This window comes from Salmo salar, chromosome 15, assembly GCF_965601325.2.
Source record: "Salmo salar chromosome 15, fSalSal1, whole genome shotgun sequence".
NCBI classification, from domain to species: Eukaryota; Metazoa; Chordata; class Actinopteri; order Salmoniformes; family Salmonidae; genus Salmo; species Salmo salar.
The window spans coordinates 85,391,594-85,409,407 of NC_138305.1; the positions used below are offsets into that span (position 1 = coordinate 85,391,594).

At 44.1% G+C, this 17,814-nt stretch overlaps 1 protein-coding gene across 2 annotated transcripts in view; it reads right to left on the reverse strand.

Annotated features, from left to right (window-relative positions):
- The window catches only part of s35e2 (Solute carrier family 35 member E2), a 39,416-nt gene that overhangs the window by 13,699 nt on the left and 7,903 nt on the right, over positions 1-17,814 (reverse strand). Inside the window, exons 2-4 of one of the 2 annotated variants that reach the window (XM_014145623.3) lie at positions 15,069-15,153; positions 9,815-10,259; positions 6,432-6,567 (exon numbers count right to left, since the gene is read on the reverse strand). In XM_014145623.3, coding sequence (XP_014001098.1) covers positions 6,432-6,567; positions 9,815-10,094 — 416 coding nt within the window. In that variant the 5' untranslated portion in view covers positions 10,095-10,259; positions 15,069-15,153. 2 annotated transcript variants of the gene reach the window in all.

The following is a 17,814-nucleotide window of genomic DNA, read 5'->3' on the forward strand; positions in this document are numbered from 1 at the left end:
TGGGAGGAGATCCCTCAGGAGACCATCTGCCACCTCATCAGGAGCATGCCCAGGCGTTGTAGGGAGGTCATACAGGCACGTGGAGGCCACACACACTACTGAGCCTCATTTTGACTTGTTTTAAGGACATTACATCAAAGTTGTATCAGCCTGTAGTGTGGTTTTCCACTTTAATTTTGAGTGTGACACCAAATCCAGACCTCCATGGGTTGATAAATTGGATTTCCATTGATTATTTTTGTGTGATTTGGTTGTCAGCACATTCAACTATGTAAAGAAAAAAGTATTTAATAAGATTATTTCATTCATTCAGATCTAGGATGTGTTATTTTAGTGTTCCCTTAATTTTTTGGAGCAGTATACACACACACACACACACACACACACACACACACACACACACACACACACACACACACACACACACACACACACACACACACACACACACACACACACACACACACACACACACACACACACACACACACACACACACACACACGTGGCCAAAAGTTTTGAGAATGACACAAATATAAATTTTCACAAAGTTTGCTGCTTCAGTGTCTTTAGACATATTTGTCAGATGTTACTATGGAATACTGAAGTATAATTACAAGCATTTAATAAGTGTCAATGGCTTTTATTGACAATTACATGACGTTGATGCAAATAGTCAATATTTGCAGTGTTGACCCTTCTTTTTCAAGATCTCTGCAATCCGCCCTGGCATGCTGTCAATTAACTTCTGGGCCACATCCTGACTGATGGCAGCCCATTCTTGCATAATCAATGCTTGGAGTTTGTCAGAATTTGTGGGTTTTTGTTTGTCCACCCGCCTCTTGAGGATTGACCACAAGTTCTCAATGGGATTAAGGTCTCGGGGGTTTCCTGGCCATGGACCCAAAATATCCATGTTTTGTTCCCCGAGCCACTTTTGCCTTATGGCAAGGTGCTCCATCATGCTGGAAAAGGCATTGTTCGTCACCAAACTGTTCCTGGATGGTTGGGAGAAGTTGCTCTCTGAGGATGTGTTGGTACCATTTTTTATTAATGGCTGTTCTTAGGCAAAATGGTGAGTGAGCCCACTCCCTTGGCTGAGAAGCAACCCCACACATGAATGGTCTCAGGATGCTTTACTGTTGGCATGACACAGGACTGATGGTAGCACTCACCTTGTCTTCTCCGGACAAGCTTTTTTCCAGATGCCCCAAACAATCGGAAAGGGGATTCATCAGAGAAAATGACTTTACCCCAGTCCTCAGCAGTCCAATCCCTGTACCCGTTTCAGAATATGTTTGTCCTTGATGTTTTTCCTGGAGAAAAGCGGCTTCTTTGCTGCCCTTCATGACACCAGGCCATCCTCTAAAAGTCTTCGCCTCACTGTGCGTGCAGATGCACTCACACCTGCCTGCTGACATTCCTGAGCAAGCTCTGTACTGGTGGTGCCCCCGATCCCGCAGCTGAATCAACTTTAGGAGACGGTCCTGGAGCTTGCTGGACTTTCTTGGGTGCCCGGAAGCCTTCTTCACAACAATTGAACCGCTCTCGTTGAAGTTCTTGATGATCTGATAAACGGTTGATTTAGTTGCAATCTTACTGGCAGCAATATCCTTGCCTGTGAAGCGCTTTTTGTGCAAAGCAATGATGACGGCACATGTTTCCTTGCAGGTAACCATGGTTGACAGAGGAAGAACAATGATTTCAAGCACCACCCTCCTTTTGAAGCTTCCAGTCTGTTATTCGAACTCAATCAGCGTGACAGAGTGATCTCCAGCCTTGTCCTCGTCAACACTCACACCTGTGTTAACGAGAGATTCACTGACATTATGTCATCTGGTCCTTTTGTGGCAGGGCTGAAATGCAGTGGAAATGTTTTTGGGGGATTCAGTTCATTTGCATGGCAAAGAGGGACTTTGCAATTAATTGCAATTCATCTGATCACTCTTCATAACATTCTGGAGTATATGCTAATAATAATTATAATAATAATTTGAGCAGCAGCAGCTGAAAAATGAGCTCCTACAAATATTGAAATTTACATGGTTTTTAGAGTGAAGTACATCGGAAAAAAGCAAAAGAAAACTGCAAGACTGAATAGGAGAAAAAACAAGCAACAAACAAAGAAGATAGGCTTTTGAAAAATAACTATTTTTCATAAAATTGTAGTAATCTTAGCTAGCTGAATTGTTTACCAGTTGCTAAGCAGTTGCTAGGGACTCTTTTGGAAGAAGCTAGCTAGCTAACGAAGAACAACAAAGAATATCTAGTTTACAGAAGAAAAGAAAGAGAAAATCAGGACAGAAGAAAAAGGATATCAAAGTGAAACAGTTCTCTAAAGACACAAGAGACAATAATACAAGAAACAACACTAGCTTGTCAACTATGTGTCTGTCTATCCCTGTTCTCTCCCCTCTGCACAGGCCATACAAACGCTTCACACCGCGTGGCCGCTGCCACTCTAACCTGGTGGTCCCAGCGCGCACGACCCACGTGGAGTTCCAGGTCTCCGGCAGCCTCTGGAACTGCCGGTCTGCAGCCAACAAGGCTGAGTTCATCTCAGCCTATGCTACCCTCCAGTCCCTAGACTTCCTGGCGCTGACGGAAACATGGATTACCACAGATAACACTGCTACTCCTACTGCTCTCTCTTCGTCTGCCCACGTGTTCTCGCATACCCCTAGAGCATCGAGCCAGCGGGGTGGTGGCACTGGAATCCTCATCTCTCCCAAGTGGACATTCTCTCTTTCTCCCCTGACCCATCTGTCTATCTCCTCATTTGAATTCCATGCTGTCACAGTTACCAGCCCTTTCAAGCTTGACATCCTTATCATTTATCGCCATCCAGGTTCCCTTGGAGAGTTCATCAATGAGCTTGACGCCTTGATAAGTTCCTTTCCTGAGGATGGCTCACCTCTCACAGTTCTGGGTGACTTTAACCTCCCCACGTCTACCTTCGACTCATTCCTCTCTGCCTCCTTCTTTCCACTCCTCTCCTCTTTTGACCTCACCCTCTCACCTTCCCCCCCTACTCACAAGGCAGGCAATACGCTTGACCTCATCTTTACTAGATGCTGTTCTTCCACTAATCTCATTGCAACTCCCCTCCAAATCTCCGACCACTACCTTGTATCCTTTTCCCTCTTGCTCTCATCCAACACTTCTCACTCTGCCCCTACTCGGATGGTATTGCGCCGTCCCAACCTTCGCTCTCTCTCTCCCGCTACTCTCTCCTCTTCCATCCTATCATCTCTTCCCTCTGCTCAAACCTTCTCCAACCTATCTCCTGATTCTGCCTCCTCAACCCTCCTCTCCTCCCTCTCTGCATCCTTTGATTTTCTCTGTCCCCTATCCTCCAGGCCGGCTCGGTCCTCCCCTCCTGCTCCGTGGCTCGACGACTCACTACGAGCTCACAGAACAGGGCTCCGGGCAGCCGAGCGGAAATGGAGGAAATCTCGCCTCCCTGCGGACCTGGCATCCTTTCACTCCCTCCTCTCTACATTCTCCTCTTCTGTCTCTGCTGCTAAAGCCACTTTCTACCACTCTAAATTCCAAGCATCTGCCTCTAACCCTAGGAAGCTCTTTGCTACCTTCTCCTCCCTCCTGAATCCTCCTCCCCCTCCCCCCCCCCCCTCCTCCCTCTCTGCGGATGACTTCGTCAACCATTTTGAAAAGAAGGTTGACGATATCCGATCCTCGTTTGCTAAGTCAAACGACACCGCTGGTCCTGCTCACACTGCCCTACCCTGTGCTTTGACCTCTTTCTCCCCTCTCTCTCCAGATGAAATCTCGCGTTTTGTGACGGCCGGCCGCCCAACAACCTGCCCACTTGACCCTATCCCCTCCTCTCTTCTCCAGACCATTTCCGGAGACCTTCTCCCCTACCTCACCTCGCTCATCAACTCATCCTTGACCGCTGGCTACGTCCCTTCTGTCTTCAAGAGAGCGAGAGTTGCACCCCTTCTGAAAAAACCTACACTCGATCCCTCCGATGTCAACAACTACAGACCAGTATCCCTTCTTTCTTTTCTCTCCAAAACTCTTGAACGTGCCGTCCTTGGCCAGCTCTCCTGCTATCTCTCTCAGAATGACCTTCTTGATCCTAATCAGTCAGGTTTCAAGACTGGGCATTCAACTGAGACTGCTCTTCTCTGTGTCACGGAGGCTCTCCGCACTGCTAAAGATAACTCTCTCTCCTCTGCTCTCATCCTTCTAGACCTATCTGCTGCCTTTGATACTGTGAAACATCAGATCCTCCTCTCCACCCTCTCCGAGTTGGGCATCTCCGGCGCGGCCCACGCTTGGATTGCGTCCTACCTGACAGGTCGCTCCTACCAGGTGGCGTGGCGAGAATCTGTCTCCGCACCATGCGCTCTCACCACTGGTGTCCCCCAGGGCTCTGTTCTAGGCCCTCTCCTATTCTCGCTATACACCAAGTCACTTGGCTCTGTCATATCCTCACATGGTCTCTCCTATCATTGCTATGCAGACGACACACAATTAATCTTCTCCTTTCCCCCTTCTGATAACCAGGCAGCGAATCGCATCTCTGCATGTCTGTCAGACATATCAGTGTGGATGACGGATCACCACCTCAAGCTGAACCTCGGCAAGACGGAGCTGCTCTTCCTCCCGGGGAAGGACTGCCCGTTCCATGATCTCGCCATCACGGTTGACAACTCCCTTGTGTCCTCCTCCCAGAGTGCTAAGAACCTTGGCGTGATCCTGGACAACACCCTGTCGTTCTCCACTAACATCAAGGCGGTGACCCGATCCTGTAGGTTCATGCTCTACAACATTCGCAGAGTACGACCCTGCCTCACACAGGAAGCGGTGCAGGTCCTAATCCAGGCACTTGTCATCTCCCGTCTAGATTACTGCAACTCGCTGTTGGCTGGGCTCCCTGCCTGTGCCATTAAACCCCTACAACTCATCCAGAACGCCGCAGCCCGTCTGGTGTTCAACCTTCCCAAGTTCTCTCACGTCACCCCGCTCCTCCGCTCTCTCCACTGGCTTCCAGTTGAAGCTCGCATCCGCTACAAGACCATGATGATTGCCTACGGAGCTGTGAAGGGAACAGCACCTCCATACCTTCAGGCTCTGATCAGGCCCTACACCCAAACAAGGGCACTGCGTTCATCCACCTCTGGCCTGCTGGCCCCCCTACCTCTGAGGAAGCACAGTTCCCGCTCAGCCCAGTCAAAACTGTTCGCTGCTCTGGCACCCCAATGGTGGAACAAGCTCCCTCACGACGCCAGGACAGCGGAGTCAATCACCACCTTCCGGAGACACCTGAAACCCCACCTCTTTAAGGAATACCTAGGATAGGATAAAGTAATCCTTCTAACCCCCCCCCTCCTTAAAAGATTTAGATGCACTATTGTAAAGTGGTTGTTCCACTGGATATCATAAGGTGAATGCACCAATTTGTAAGTCGCTCTGGATAAGAGCATCTGCTAAATGACTTAAATGTAATGTAAATGTATGCAAATTGCCATCATACAAACTGAGGCAGCAGACTTTGTGAAAATTAATATTTGTGTCATTCTCAAAACTTTTGGCCATGACTGTGTGTGTGTGTATATATATATATATATATAACCACCTTGATAGTAAAAACAAGTCCGAATTGCTATTAAACTTTGAATTGTCGCTGGGTGTCCGATCAGCGAGGAAGAAGCAAAGCGAGATATATATATATATATATATATATTTTTTTTTAATATATTTTTTTCAGTTCCTCCTGCAGATATGGAACACTGCCTGGTGGTCTATATGCTGGTGGTCTAGGTGCTACCTTGTTCTGTACCTGCCGTCTCAACCATCTCTCTTCCAGACCTGCTGTCTCGACCTCAGTGTTACTTGACTATGAAAAACAGACATTTACTCCTGAGGTGTTGAACGGTTGTCTCTATAACCACTGTGGTTATTATTTGAGCCTACTAGTCATCGATGAACATTTGAACATCTTGAGGAATGATCTGGCTTTAAATGGCTATGTACTCTTATAATCTCCACCTGGCACAGCCAGAAGAGATCTGGCCACCCTTCGGAGCCTGGTTCTTCTAGGTTTCTTCCTAGATTTTTGCCTTTCTAGGGAGATTTTCCTAGCCACTGTGCTTCTGCATTGCTTGGTGTTTTAGGCTGGGTATCTGTATATTACTTTGTGACAACTGTTGGTAACATTGTAACAGAGTGATGCTGAGACTCAGCACTTTAGAATGTATGTCAAACAAAAGTTTGTTACCGTCATTCTGTTTTGATTTTCTTGATTGATTGACAACATAAACATTGATAAATTAACATTAGCCATGATGGAAATAAAGACTAGTCATGTAAGTATTAGTCATCCAACTTAACAAAAGGAAACAAACCAACCAAATAACTTCAACTATGCAGCTGAAAGTAGAGTGATAACAGTGCAGACCCACCTCATGAGCCCCACAAACAGCATGATCATGAGGAAGTTGGAGGGGTACTCAGTCCTGGACTTGTGCTGGTATAGGCAGCAAGGCACATACATCTTCACAAAGCCTATGATGGTGGTGGAGATCATTTGAACAGCGCCTACAAATCAATTCAAACCAATAAACCATTGGACAACAACATGTACGAATTGAGTCCTCTACCCCTGAGGTCCATAGTACCCTGAATAAAATAAACCAATTAATGAGTCAAACCATCTACAGTGAGGGAAAAAAGTATTTGATCCCCTGCTGATTTTGTACGTATGCCCACTGACAAAGAAATAATCAGTCTATAATTTTAATGGAAGGTCTATTTGAAAAGTGAGAGACAGAATAACAACAAAAAAATCCAGAAAAACGCATGTCAAAAATGTTATAAAATGATTTGCATTTTAATGAGGGAAATAAGTATTTGACCCCTCTGCAAAACATGACTTAGTACTTGGTGGCAAAACCCTTGTTGGCAATCACAGAGGTCAGACGTTTCTTGTAGTTGGCCACCAGGTTTGCACACATCTCAGGAGGGATTTTGTCCCACTCCTCTTTGCAGATCTTCTCCAAGTCATTAAGGTTTCGAGGCTGACGTTTGGCAACTCAAACCTTCAGCTCCCTCCACAGATTTTCTATGGGATTAAGGTCTGGAGACTGGCTAGGCCACTCCAGGACCTTAATGTGCTTCTTCTTGAGCCACTCCTTTGTTGCCTTGGCCGTGTGTTTTGGGTCATTGTCATGTTGGAATACCCATCCACGACCCAGTTTCAATACCCTGGCTGAGGGAAGGAGGTTCTTATCCAAGATTTGACGGTACATGGCCCCGTCCATCGTCCCTTTGATGCGGTGAAGTTGTCCTGTCCCCTTAGCAGAAAAACAACCCCAAAGCATAATGTTTCCACCTCCATGTTTGACGGTGGGGATGGTGCTCTTGGGGTCATAGGCAGCATTCCTCCTCCTCCAAACACGGCGAGTTGAGTTGATGCCAAAGAGCTCCATTTTGGTCTCATCTGACCACAACACTTTCACCCAGTTGTCCTCTGAATCATTCAGATGTTCATTGGCAAACTTCAGACGGGCATGTATATGTGCTTTCTTGAGCAGGGGGACCTTGCGGGCGCTGCAGGATTTCAGTCCTTCACAGCGTAGTGTGTTACCAATTGTTTTCTTGGTGACTATGGTCCCAGCTGCCTTGAGATCATTGACAAGATCCTCCCGTGTAGTTCTGGGCTGATTCCTCACCGTTCTCATGATCATTGCAACTCCACGAGGTGATATCTTGCATGGAGCCCCAGGCCGAGGGAGATTGACAGTTATTTTGTGTTTCTTCCATTTGCGAATAATCGCACCAACTGTTGTCACCTTCTCACCAGGCTGCTTGGCGATGGTCTTGTAGCCCATTCCAGCCTTGTGTAGGTCTACAATCTTGTCCCTGACATCCTTGGAGAGCTCTTTGGTCTTGGCCATGGTGGAGAGTTTGGAATCTGATCGATTGATTGCTTCTGTGGACAGGTGTCTTTTATACAGGTAACAAACTGAGATTAGGAGCACTCCCTTTAAGAGTGTGCTCCTAATCTCAGCCTGTATAAAAGACACCTGGGAGCCAGAAATCTTTCTGATTGAGAGGGGGTCAAATACTTATTTCCCTCATTAACTTCTCTAGGGTAGGGGGCAGTATGTTCACGTCCGGATGAAAGGCGTGCCCGTAGTAAACTGCCTGCTACTCAGGCTCAGAAGGAAGGATATGCATATTATTAGTAGATTTGGATAGAAAACACTTGACGTTTCTAAAACTGTTTGAATGATGTCTGTGAGTATAACAGAACTCATATGGCAGGCAAAAACCTGAGAAAAATCCAACCAGGAAGTGTGGAAATCTGAGGTTTGTAGTTTTTCAAGCGATTGCCTATACAGTGACTTAGGGTTCATTTTGCACTTCCTAAGGCTTCCACTAGATGTCAACAGTCTTTAGAACCTTGTTTCATGCTTCTACTGTTACTGGGGAGAGAATAAGAGCCCATTCAACCAGTGGACTGCCTGAGACCAATGAGTTGTTTCCTGCGTGGTCACGAAGGCGCGCCGTTCCTTCTTTTTCCTCTGTAATGAATACGCTATTGTCCGGTTGGAATATTATCTAATATTTATGATAAAACGACCCTAAGGATTGATTGTAAACATCGTTTGACGTGTTTCTATGAACGGTAATGGAACTTTTTGACTTTTCGTCTATGGTTTTGCGCTCGCGCATTGTGCCTTTGGAATAGTGATCTGAACGCACGAACAAAACGGAGGTATTTGGACATAAATATGGAGTTTATCAAACAAAACGAAAATTTCTTGTGGAAGTGGGAGTCCTGGGAGTGCATTCCGACGAAGATCAGCAAAGGTAAGTGAAGATTTATAATACTATTTCTGAGTTTAGTTGACTCCAGAACTTGGCGGGTAACTGTATAGCTTGCTTTGATGGCTGAGCTCTGTACTCAGAATATTGAACAATGTGCTTTTGCCGTAAAGCTATTTTGAAATCTGACACAGCGGTTGCATTAAGGAGAAGTGTATCTATAATTCTTTCAATAACTGTTGTAAATTCTATCAACGTTTATGATGAATATTTTTGTAAATTGATGTGCTCATTCACCAGAAGTTTTGGAGGCAAAACATTTTCTGAACATCACGCGCCAATGTAAAATGTTTTTTTTTTGTTTTTTTTATAAATATGAACTTTATCGAACAAAACATACATTTATTGTGTAACATTGAGTCCTGGGAGTGTCATCTGATGAAGATCGTCAAAGGTTAATGATTAATTTGAGCTATTTCTGGTTTTTGTGACGCCTCTCCTTGCTTGGAAAATGGCTGTGTGGTTTTTCCTTGTCTCAGCGCTGTCCTAACATAATCTAATGTTATGCTTTCACAGTAAAGCCTTTTTGAAATCAGACAATGTGGTTGGATTAACGAGAAGTGTATCTAAAATGGGATATAATAGTTGTATGTTTGAGAAATTTGAATAATGAGATTTTTGTTGTTTTGAATTTGCCGCCCTGCTATTTCACTGGCTGTTGAATAGTGTGTCCCGCGGGTGGGACGCTAGCATCCCACATACCCCAGAGAGGTTAAAATGCAAATCAATTTATAACATTTTTGACATGCGTTTTTCTGGATTTTTTGTTGTTGTTATTCTGTCTCTCACTGTTCAAATAAACCTACCATTAAAATGATTGACTGATCATTTCTTTGTCAGTGGGCAAACGTAGAAAATCAGCAGGGGATGAAATACTTTTTTCCCCTCACTGTATTGATTGGAGTATTGAACATCTGAAATTGAGTGTGTGTCTGTGTGTGCACATGTTCCTTACCCAGCATGCTGGGCTCCCCCTCCAGCAGAGACAGGATGTACTTGTTGAGGAACAGTGTGCAGAAGCTGAAGAAGTACCACAGGCCCAGGTAGACCAGCGACTTAGAGTTCCACACCCCCGAGTCTGCCTCGATCACAGTGGTCTCTGTGATGGTGATCTTCAGCACGTGTTCCCCCGGCATGCTCTCGCTGCGTGCCAGCACCACACGCTCCTGCCTGCTCCGGAACGGCGAGAGAAACCACCACAGGGAATGTCTTCCAGCCCGACTGTTGGACGCCATGACACACGGTGCCCAAGGATCTACCAACCGAGAACCAGCAGGCACAAACAGAGAGAGGAGGGGCAGGGGACTGATGGAGAGGGCCGGTCAGTCCATTGTCAGTCTGTGTGTCGATCCATTGGCGTGTTCAGCATGCCTGGAGAACTGGTGGTCTATGTAACACAGCTAAAACACAAGGAATGATTGTAGTTGACAGTCTTCTATAGCACAGGGGTTCTCAAACTTTTTGGGTCCGGGACCCCTTTTGTGATAGCGAATTCATCAGGGACCCCCTCATAATCAGAACATAACTAGAGTGGGATAAAAATAGCATACAAGGAGTTTTACTATGTCTTCTGCAGTGCATGGCCGGACAAACCAAGTTCCAGGCCATGGGAAATAAACATTTTAAAGATCCGCCTCTTGGTAACAGAGAACATTTTGTAGTTTTAAAGCACATTTCCTGTAATTCTACACATTTTGAACTTTAAAAAGGTCAAATGCAGCCGTTTCCATTTCAATATAAAATCATTTCTAGGTAACATTTAAGTGCCTTACTGTGATTGTTTTCAATTGAAATGGTAAAAAAGAAACAAATAGATTTTTAGCAAAGGGTAATTTCTTAAGCAATAATTTAGCTAGGAGTGGTCTAAATGTGGAGGGGAAAACTGAAAATGTGCTGTTATTGGCAAAGGTTTGGAATAGGGATACACATTTTAGTAAATGTAGCTGCCAACCCTCATTAACTGGTTAACAAACAGTTAAATTTGTTCCAAATAGTAAAGTGATGTGACCAACTGAAAATACTATGCACACAAACAAGTTGTGTACATTTTTCATTATAGAGCTATTTTGCATACCCTACCATACCATGAGACTCATGTCTTCATCACTGGAAGAGATAAATGGTTATGGTTGACATTTAAAAGCTTACAAACTGGGTTGACAAACTATTTTATAATTTTTTTTTTTTTTACATTTGTCATTTAACATTAACGTGAATTATCTAAAAACGCATAAACTATGTTTTTTCCCTTCATATTTGCATATGTTGTAGCTTAGACCCTATTTTACATCATCTGAGGTTAGGTTGAGACGCAACATGCTCTTAAATACAGTGTTGTTGCAAAAAGAGCCCACAAAAGGGACCACGCACCCTTGGGTGTGGGTGAAGGAGAACAGATAACCACAAAGTCCCACATTCCAGGCCAGATTTACAGTTCTGTTAGTGACTGCGCCTGCCTTTACAAGCCATCATGAGAACAAACTGGTCTTCCTTTCGCCTTTTATGACTGAGTGGCCCTGAGTGTGCAAAGCTGTGTGCAAAGCTGTCATCAAGGCAAAGGGTGGCTACTTTGAAGAATCTAAAATATATTTTGATTTGTTTAACACTTTTTGCGGTACTACATGATTCCATATGTGTTATTACATAGTTTTGATGTCCACTATTATTCTACATTGTAGAAAATAATAAAAATAAAGAAAAGCCCTTGAATGAGTAGGTGTGTCTAAACTTTTGACGGGCACTATATATATATATATATATATATATATATATATATATATATATATATATATATATATATATATATATATATATATATACTGCTCAAAAAAATAAAGGGAACACTAAAATAACACATCCTAGATCTGAATGAATGAAATAATCTTATTAAATACTTTTTTCTTTACATAGTTGAATGTGCTGACAACAAAATCACACAAAAAGAATCAATGGAAATCCAATTTATCAACTCATGGAGGTCTGGATTTGGAGTCACACTCAAAATGAAAGTGGAAAACCACACTACAGGCTGATCCAACTTTGATGTAATGTCCTTAAAACAAGTCAAAATGAGGCTCAGTAGTGTGTGTGGCCTCCACGTGCCTGTATGACCTCCCTACAACGCCTGGGCATGCTCCTGATGAGGTGGCGGATGGTCTCCTGAGGGATCTCCTCCCAGACCTGGACTAAAGCATCCGCCAACTCCTGGACAGTCTGTGGTACAATGTGGCGTTGGTGGATGGAGCAAGACATGATGTCCCAGATGTGCTCAATTGGATTCAGGTCTGGGGAACGGGCGTGCCAGTCCATAGCATCAATGCCTTCCTCTTGCAGGAACTGCTGACACACTCCAGCCACATGAGGTCTAGCATTGTCTTGCATTAGGAGGAACCCAGGGCCAACCACACCAGCATATGGTCTCACAAGGGGTCTGAGGATCTCATCTCGGTACCTAATGGCAGTCAGGCTACCTCTAGCGAGCACATGGAGGGCTGTGCGGCCCCCCAAAGAAATGCCACCCCATACCATGACTGACCCACCGCCAAACCGGTCATGCTGGAGGATGTTGCAGGCAGCAGAACGTTCTCCACGGCGTCTCCAGACTGTCACGTCTGTCACATGTGCTCAGTGTGAACCTGCTTTCATCTGTGAAGAGCACAGGGCGCCAGTGGCGAATTTGCCAATCTTGGTGTTCTCTGGCAAATGCCAAACGTCCTGCACGGTGTTGGGCTGTAAGCACAACCCCCACCTGTGGACGTCGGGCCCTCATACCACCCTCATGGAGTCTGTTTCTGACCGTTTGAGCAGACACATGCACATTTGTGGCCTGCTGGAGGTCATTTTGCAGGGCTCTGGCAGTGCTTCTCCTGCTCCTCCTTGCACAAAGGCGGAGGTAGCGGTCCTGCTGCTGGGTTGTTGCCCTCCTACGGCCTCCTCCACGTCTCCTGATGTACTGGCCTGTCTCCTGGTAGCGCCTCCATGTTCTGGACACTACGCTGACAGACACAGCAAACCTTCTTGCCACAGCTCGCATTGATGTGCCATCCTGGATGAGCTGCACTACCTGAGCCACTTGTGTGGGTTGTAGACTCCGTCTCATGCTACCACTAGAGTGAAAGCACCGCCAGCATTCAAAAGTGAAAAACATCAGCCAGGAAGCATAGGAACTGAGAAGTGGTCTGTGCTCCCCACCTGCAGAACCACTCCTTTATTGGGGGTGTCTTGCTAATTGCCTATAATTTCCACCTGTTGTCTATTCCATTTGCACAACAGCATGTGACATTTATTGTCAATCAGTGTTGCTTCCTAAGTGGACAATTTGATTTCACAGAAGTGTGATTGACTTGGAGTTACATTGTGTTGTTTAAGTGTTCCCTTTATTTTTTTGAGCAGTATATATATATATATATATATATATATATATATATATATATATATATATATATATATATATATATATTCAGTCAATAAAAAAAAAACAAGGGCCATTTAAGATTAATTTATTGAAACTGTAATATCAACTGGTTATATTACACTACCTTTAAAATGTTTGGGGTCGCACACAAATTTTCTTGTTTTTGAAAGAAAACCTTCTAGGCAAAGTTCCAAAGAAAAAGCCATATCTCAGACTGGCCAATAAAAATAAAATATTAAGATGGGCAAAAGAACACAGACACTGGACAGAGGAACTCTGCCTAGAAGGCCAGCATCCCAGAGTCGCCTCTTCACTGTTGACGTTGAGACTGGTGTTTTGCGGGTATTATTTAATGAAGCTGCCAGTTGAGGACTTGTGAGGTGTCTGTTTCTCAAACTAGACACTCTAATGTACTTGTCCTCTTGCTCAGTTGTGCACCAGAGCCTCCCACTCTTTCTATTCTGGTTCGAGACAGTTTGCGCTGTTCTGTGAAAGGAGTCGTACACAGCGTTGTACGAGACCTTCAGTTTCTTGTCAATTTCTCGCATGGAATAGCCTTCATTTCTCAGAACAAGAATAGACTGATGAGTTTCAGAAGAAAGTTCTTTGTTTCTGGCCATTTTGAGCCCGTTATCGAACCCACAAATGCTGATGCTCCAGATACTCAACTAGTCTAAAGATTGCCAGTTTTTTTGCTTCTTTAATCAGACAACAGTCATTAGCTGTGCTAACATAATTGCAAAAGGGTTTTCTAATGATCAATTATCCTTTTAGAAATATAAACTTGGATTAGCTAACAACTTGCCATTAGAACACAGGAATGATGGTTGCTGATAATGGGCGTCTGTACGCCTAATGTACATATTTCATTCAAATAAAATCAGTCGTTTCCGGCTACAATAGTCATTTACAACATTAACCTGTCAAGGTGTAGGGGGCAGTATTTTCAAAGCCTTTTTGAAATCAGACAATGTGGCTGGATTAACATGAAGTAAAGCTTTAAAATGGTGTATAATACTTGTATGTTTGAGGAATTTTAATTATGAGATTTGTTGTTTTGAATTTGCGCTCCCTGCACTTTCACTGGCTGTTGTCATATCGATCCCGCTAACGGGATTCAAGCCATAAGAAGATTATGCAATTATTCGAAAACTGCAGCTCATTGTTGGAACACATTTTCCCTACTGTCAACCAGTCCATTTAGAATTTGTGATTAAACTGTCATCATTTGGCAAGGAATGTAGCTTGTGTATCTTATCAGTTAGATAGGTTTTATAGGCATTTATTTCAGTAGCACGTGTGTGTAGAGGGAGCGGTCGGAACGCAATTGAGTGAGTGAGACACAGAGGGGAAAGGGTGAACTGTGTGATGCTTGGCTTTGCTTATATTTTATTGTGTCCCAGCAGACAGAGAGGCCGTTACCTGTGCCAATTAGCTATCTAGCATTCTCTGAACACCTGTGTGTAAGTTAACTAGGGAGGAAGTGAAGCTCGTCAACTGGAGGCACACAGTTTATGGATCTGTGCCAAACTGCTACAGTAAGTGTATATTTTTTTAATTGTGTGAAAACTGAGTTTTAACACTTTAGAATATTTATATATTCCTTAATTCCATTCTTTTACTAGATATTACTGCAATGTTGGAGCTAGAAACACAAGCATTTCGCTACACCCGCAATAACATCTGCTAAACATGTGACAAATAAAATAAAACTTCTGAACATATGATGATATGCACATATGCCCCTTTCATGTTGGCGCAAAATAATCTTTCCAATTTAAAAATATACACTTACTGCAGCAGTTTTTCACAGATCCATACACTATGTGCCTCCAGTTGATGAACGACACTCCTCCCCACATTCAAAACAACTGGGAACCCTGAAAAATAAAGATCAAATCATGATGTCATTGATCTTCAGGTTGGAAAGTCAGAGCTCTAGAAAGAGGCCTGCGTTTCTGAGTTGGAATTCCAAGTTGGATGACTGTTCAAATCGGTTTTTCATCGTTTTTTTTCCGAGTTCCCAGTTGATTTGAACGCATTGAAGTAAGAGATTTCTGAGTTCCATTTGTTCTGAACACGGCGTAACACACAAGTGTTGGGAGCACAATAGATATCTAATTAGCACAGGCCTACATCTTCAGTCTGTCTTCCGTAAACAAGTGCTGTAACGTGGCGATACGTGGGAACACGTGGGAACACCAACCCTACCTAACAAGATGTGTAGTAATTTACTTTTTGTTTTGGGAAAAATATTTCTCGCTGATATGAAAGATATGTTCTAGGGATGCACGATATATCGGAATCGGCTGATATTTGCTAAAAATGCCAACGTCGGCATTGGCCCGATGTCTAGTTTAACGCCGATGTGCAAAACTGATGTCAAAGTTGACATGCATACCTATATAACGTAGATAGATGACGTAATGACGGCATGAAAAATACAGCACTACACAGAACAAAAGCAGAAAAATACTAAGCATACACTTCCAACAACTAAACAAGTTCAAGTCGAGCAGTCATTTAAAAGAGTAAGAACATTTCAGCGAGACAACTCAAACGCCAAATCCAATAACGCCAAGATAATGGAATTCATTGCCCTTGACAATCAATTGTTCTCTGTCGTGGATGATGTTGGCCTTCGCCGACTGGTCGAGCACCTCGAGCCCCGGTACACCCTACCAAGTAGGCGCTATTTTTCAGATTTTGCCCTACTGGAGTAACACAGTATTGTTGAAACGCACATCCAGTCACTGCTATTAGCTTCACAACTGACATTTGGACCAGCGATGTCAGCCCCATGATCATGCGGAGTCTGACAGCACAGTGGGTCGACGAAGATTTTGTACTGAGGAAAGCCGTATTGCATGCTCAAGAATGTGCTAGTTCTCATACCGCTGCTGCCATTTCAATGGCATTTGAAAACATGTTTGAAACTTGAAAACATGAACACAATCCTAGCTCAATTCAAACAACTGACTCAAGAAAAAAGCTAATCAACTGTGTCTGCAGCAGACGTGATACCCTCTGTCATGGCATTGAAACACCTGCTCAACAAAACTGCTGACACAGACAGTGGGGTTAAAACTTGCAAATGTATTCTACAAGGGGCTGTGAACAAGCGATTTGGTGGCATTATCTCTGAGCCTCTTCACTCTGTCGCCACCATACTCGATGCTAGGTACAAGGACCGCTACTTCGATACAGACAAGAAACAGGGTATATGTGAAATGTTACAGACGCAGCTGGACAAGATGGAAACGGACAGTGACAGTGCGTTCCGAGGAAGAAAGGCCACGGACAGACAGAGCTGATTTATTTATTTAACGAGGCAAGTCAGTTAAGAACAAATTCTTATTTACAATGACGGCCTACCCCGGCCAAACCTGGACGACGCTAGGCCAATTGTGATGAAATCCCGGTTGAGACTGAACAAATGAACAACGAAACAGCACAGGAAGTAAGTGAAAGAAATAGGTTTTGATTATGTTTTGCTGGTAATGGGGACCTACGTCAATGCCAAAAAAATAACCTTTTGGTCAGTGTGTGTGTGTGTTTTCAACTATTTAACTGTACTAGAATGCTTAAGGCCGCTAAAATATTAAATATTGGTTATCGGTATTGGGTTTTTTTTGGCAAGGAAAATATCGGTATCGGCCAAAAATGTCATATCGGAGCATCCCGAATACGTTCCTTATATTTCCAAAAGAGTAGCACAAGCGATGCGTGTAAACGCCGCAGCCCGTCTGGTGTTCAACCTTCCCAAGTTCTCTCACGTCACCCCGCTCCTCCGCTCTCTCCACTGGCTTCCAGTTGAAGCTCGCATCCGCTACAAGACCATGGTGATTGCCTACGGAGCTGTGAAGGGAACGGCACCTCCATACCTTCAGGCTCTGATCAGGCCCTACACCCAAACAAGGGCACTGCGTTCATCCACCACTGGCCTGCTGGCCCCCCTACCTCTGAGGAAGCACAGTTCCCGCTCAGCCCAGTCAAAACTGTTCGCTGCTCTGGCACCCCAATGGTGGAACAAGCTCCCTCACGACGCCAGGACAGCGGAGTCAATCACCACCTTCCGGAGACACCTGAAACCCCACCTCTTTAAGGAATACCTAGGATAGGATAAAGTAATCCTTCTAACCCCCCCCCCCCCCCCCTTAAAAGATTTAGATGCACTATTGTAAAGTGGTTGTTCCACTGGATATCATAAGGTGAATGCACCATTTTGTAAGTCGCTCTGGATAAGAGCGTCTGCTAAATGACTTAAATGTAATGTAATGTAATGTAAATGTTTAGAGCAAGCATCAGGGATCTTAACACAACTCCCCTGGTTAGAAGATACTATTGTCAACAGGTGCTAAAGTAGTTAGTGTCTATGAATGGCGTAGTTTACACGGAGCCAATTGTGGGCGAATGTAATGACTGAAAACCCTACATGTGTAGAAGAAGGGTTTTGAGAGCTACCCAGGGTTACATAAATTGTAAAGTAATAATATTACATTGTATTACACTCTAAACTTATTCCACAGATCCCTTGACCA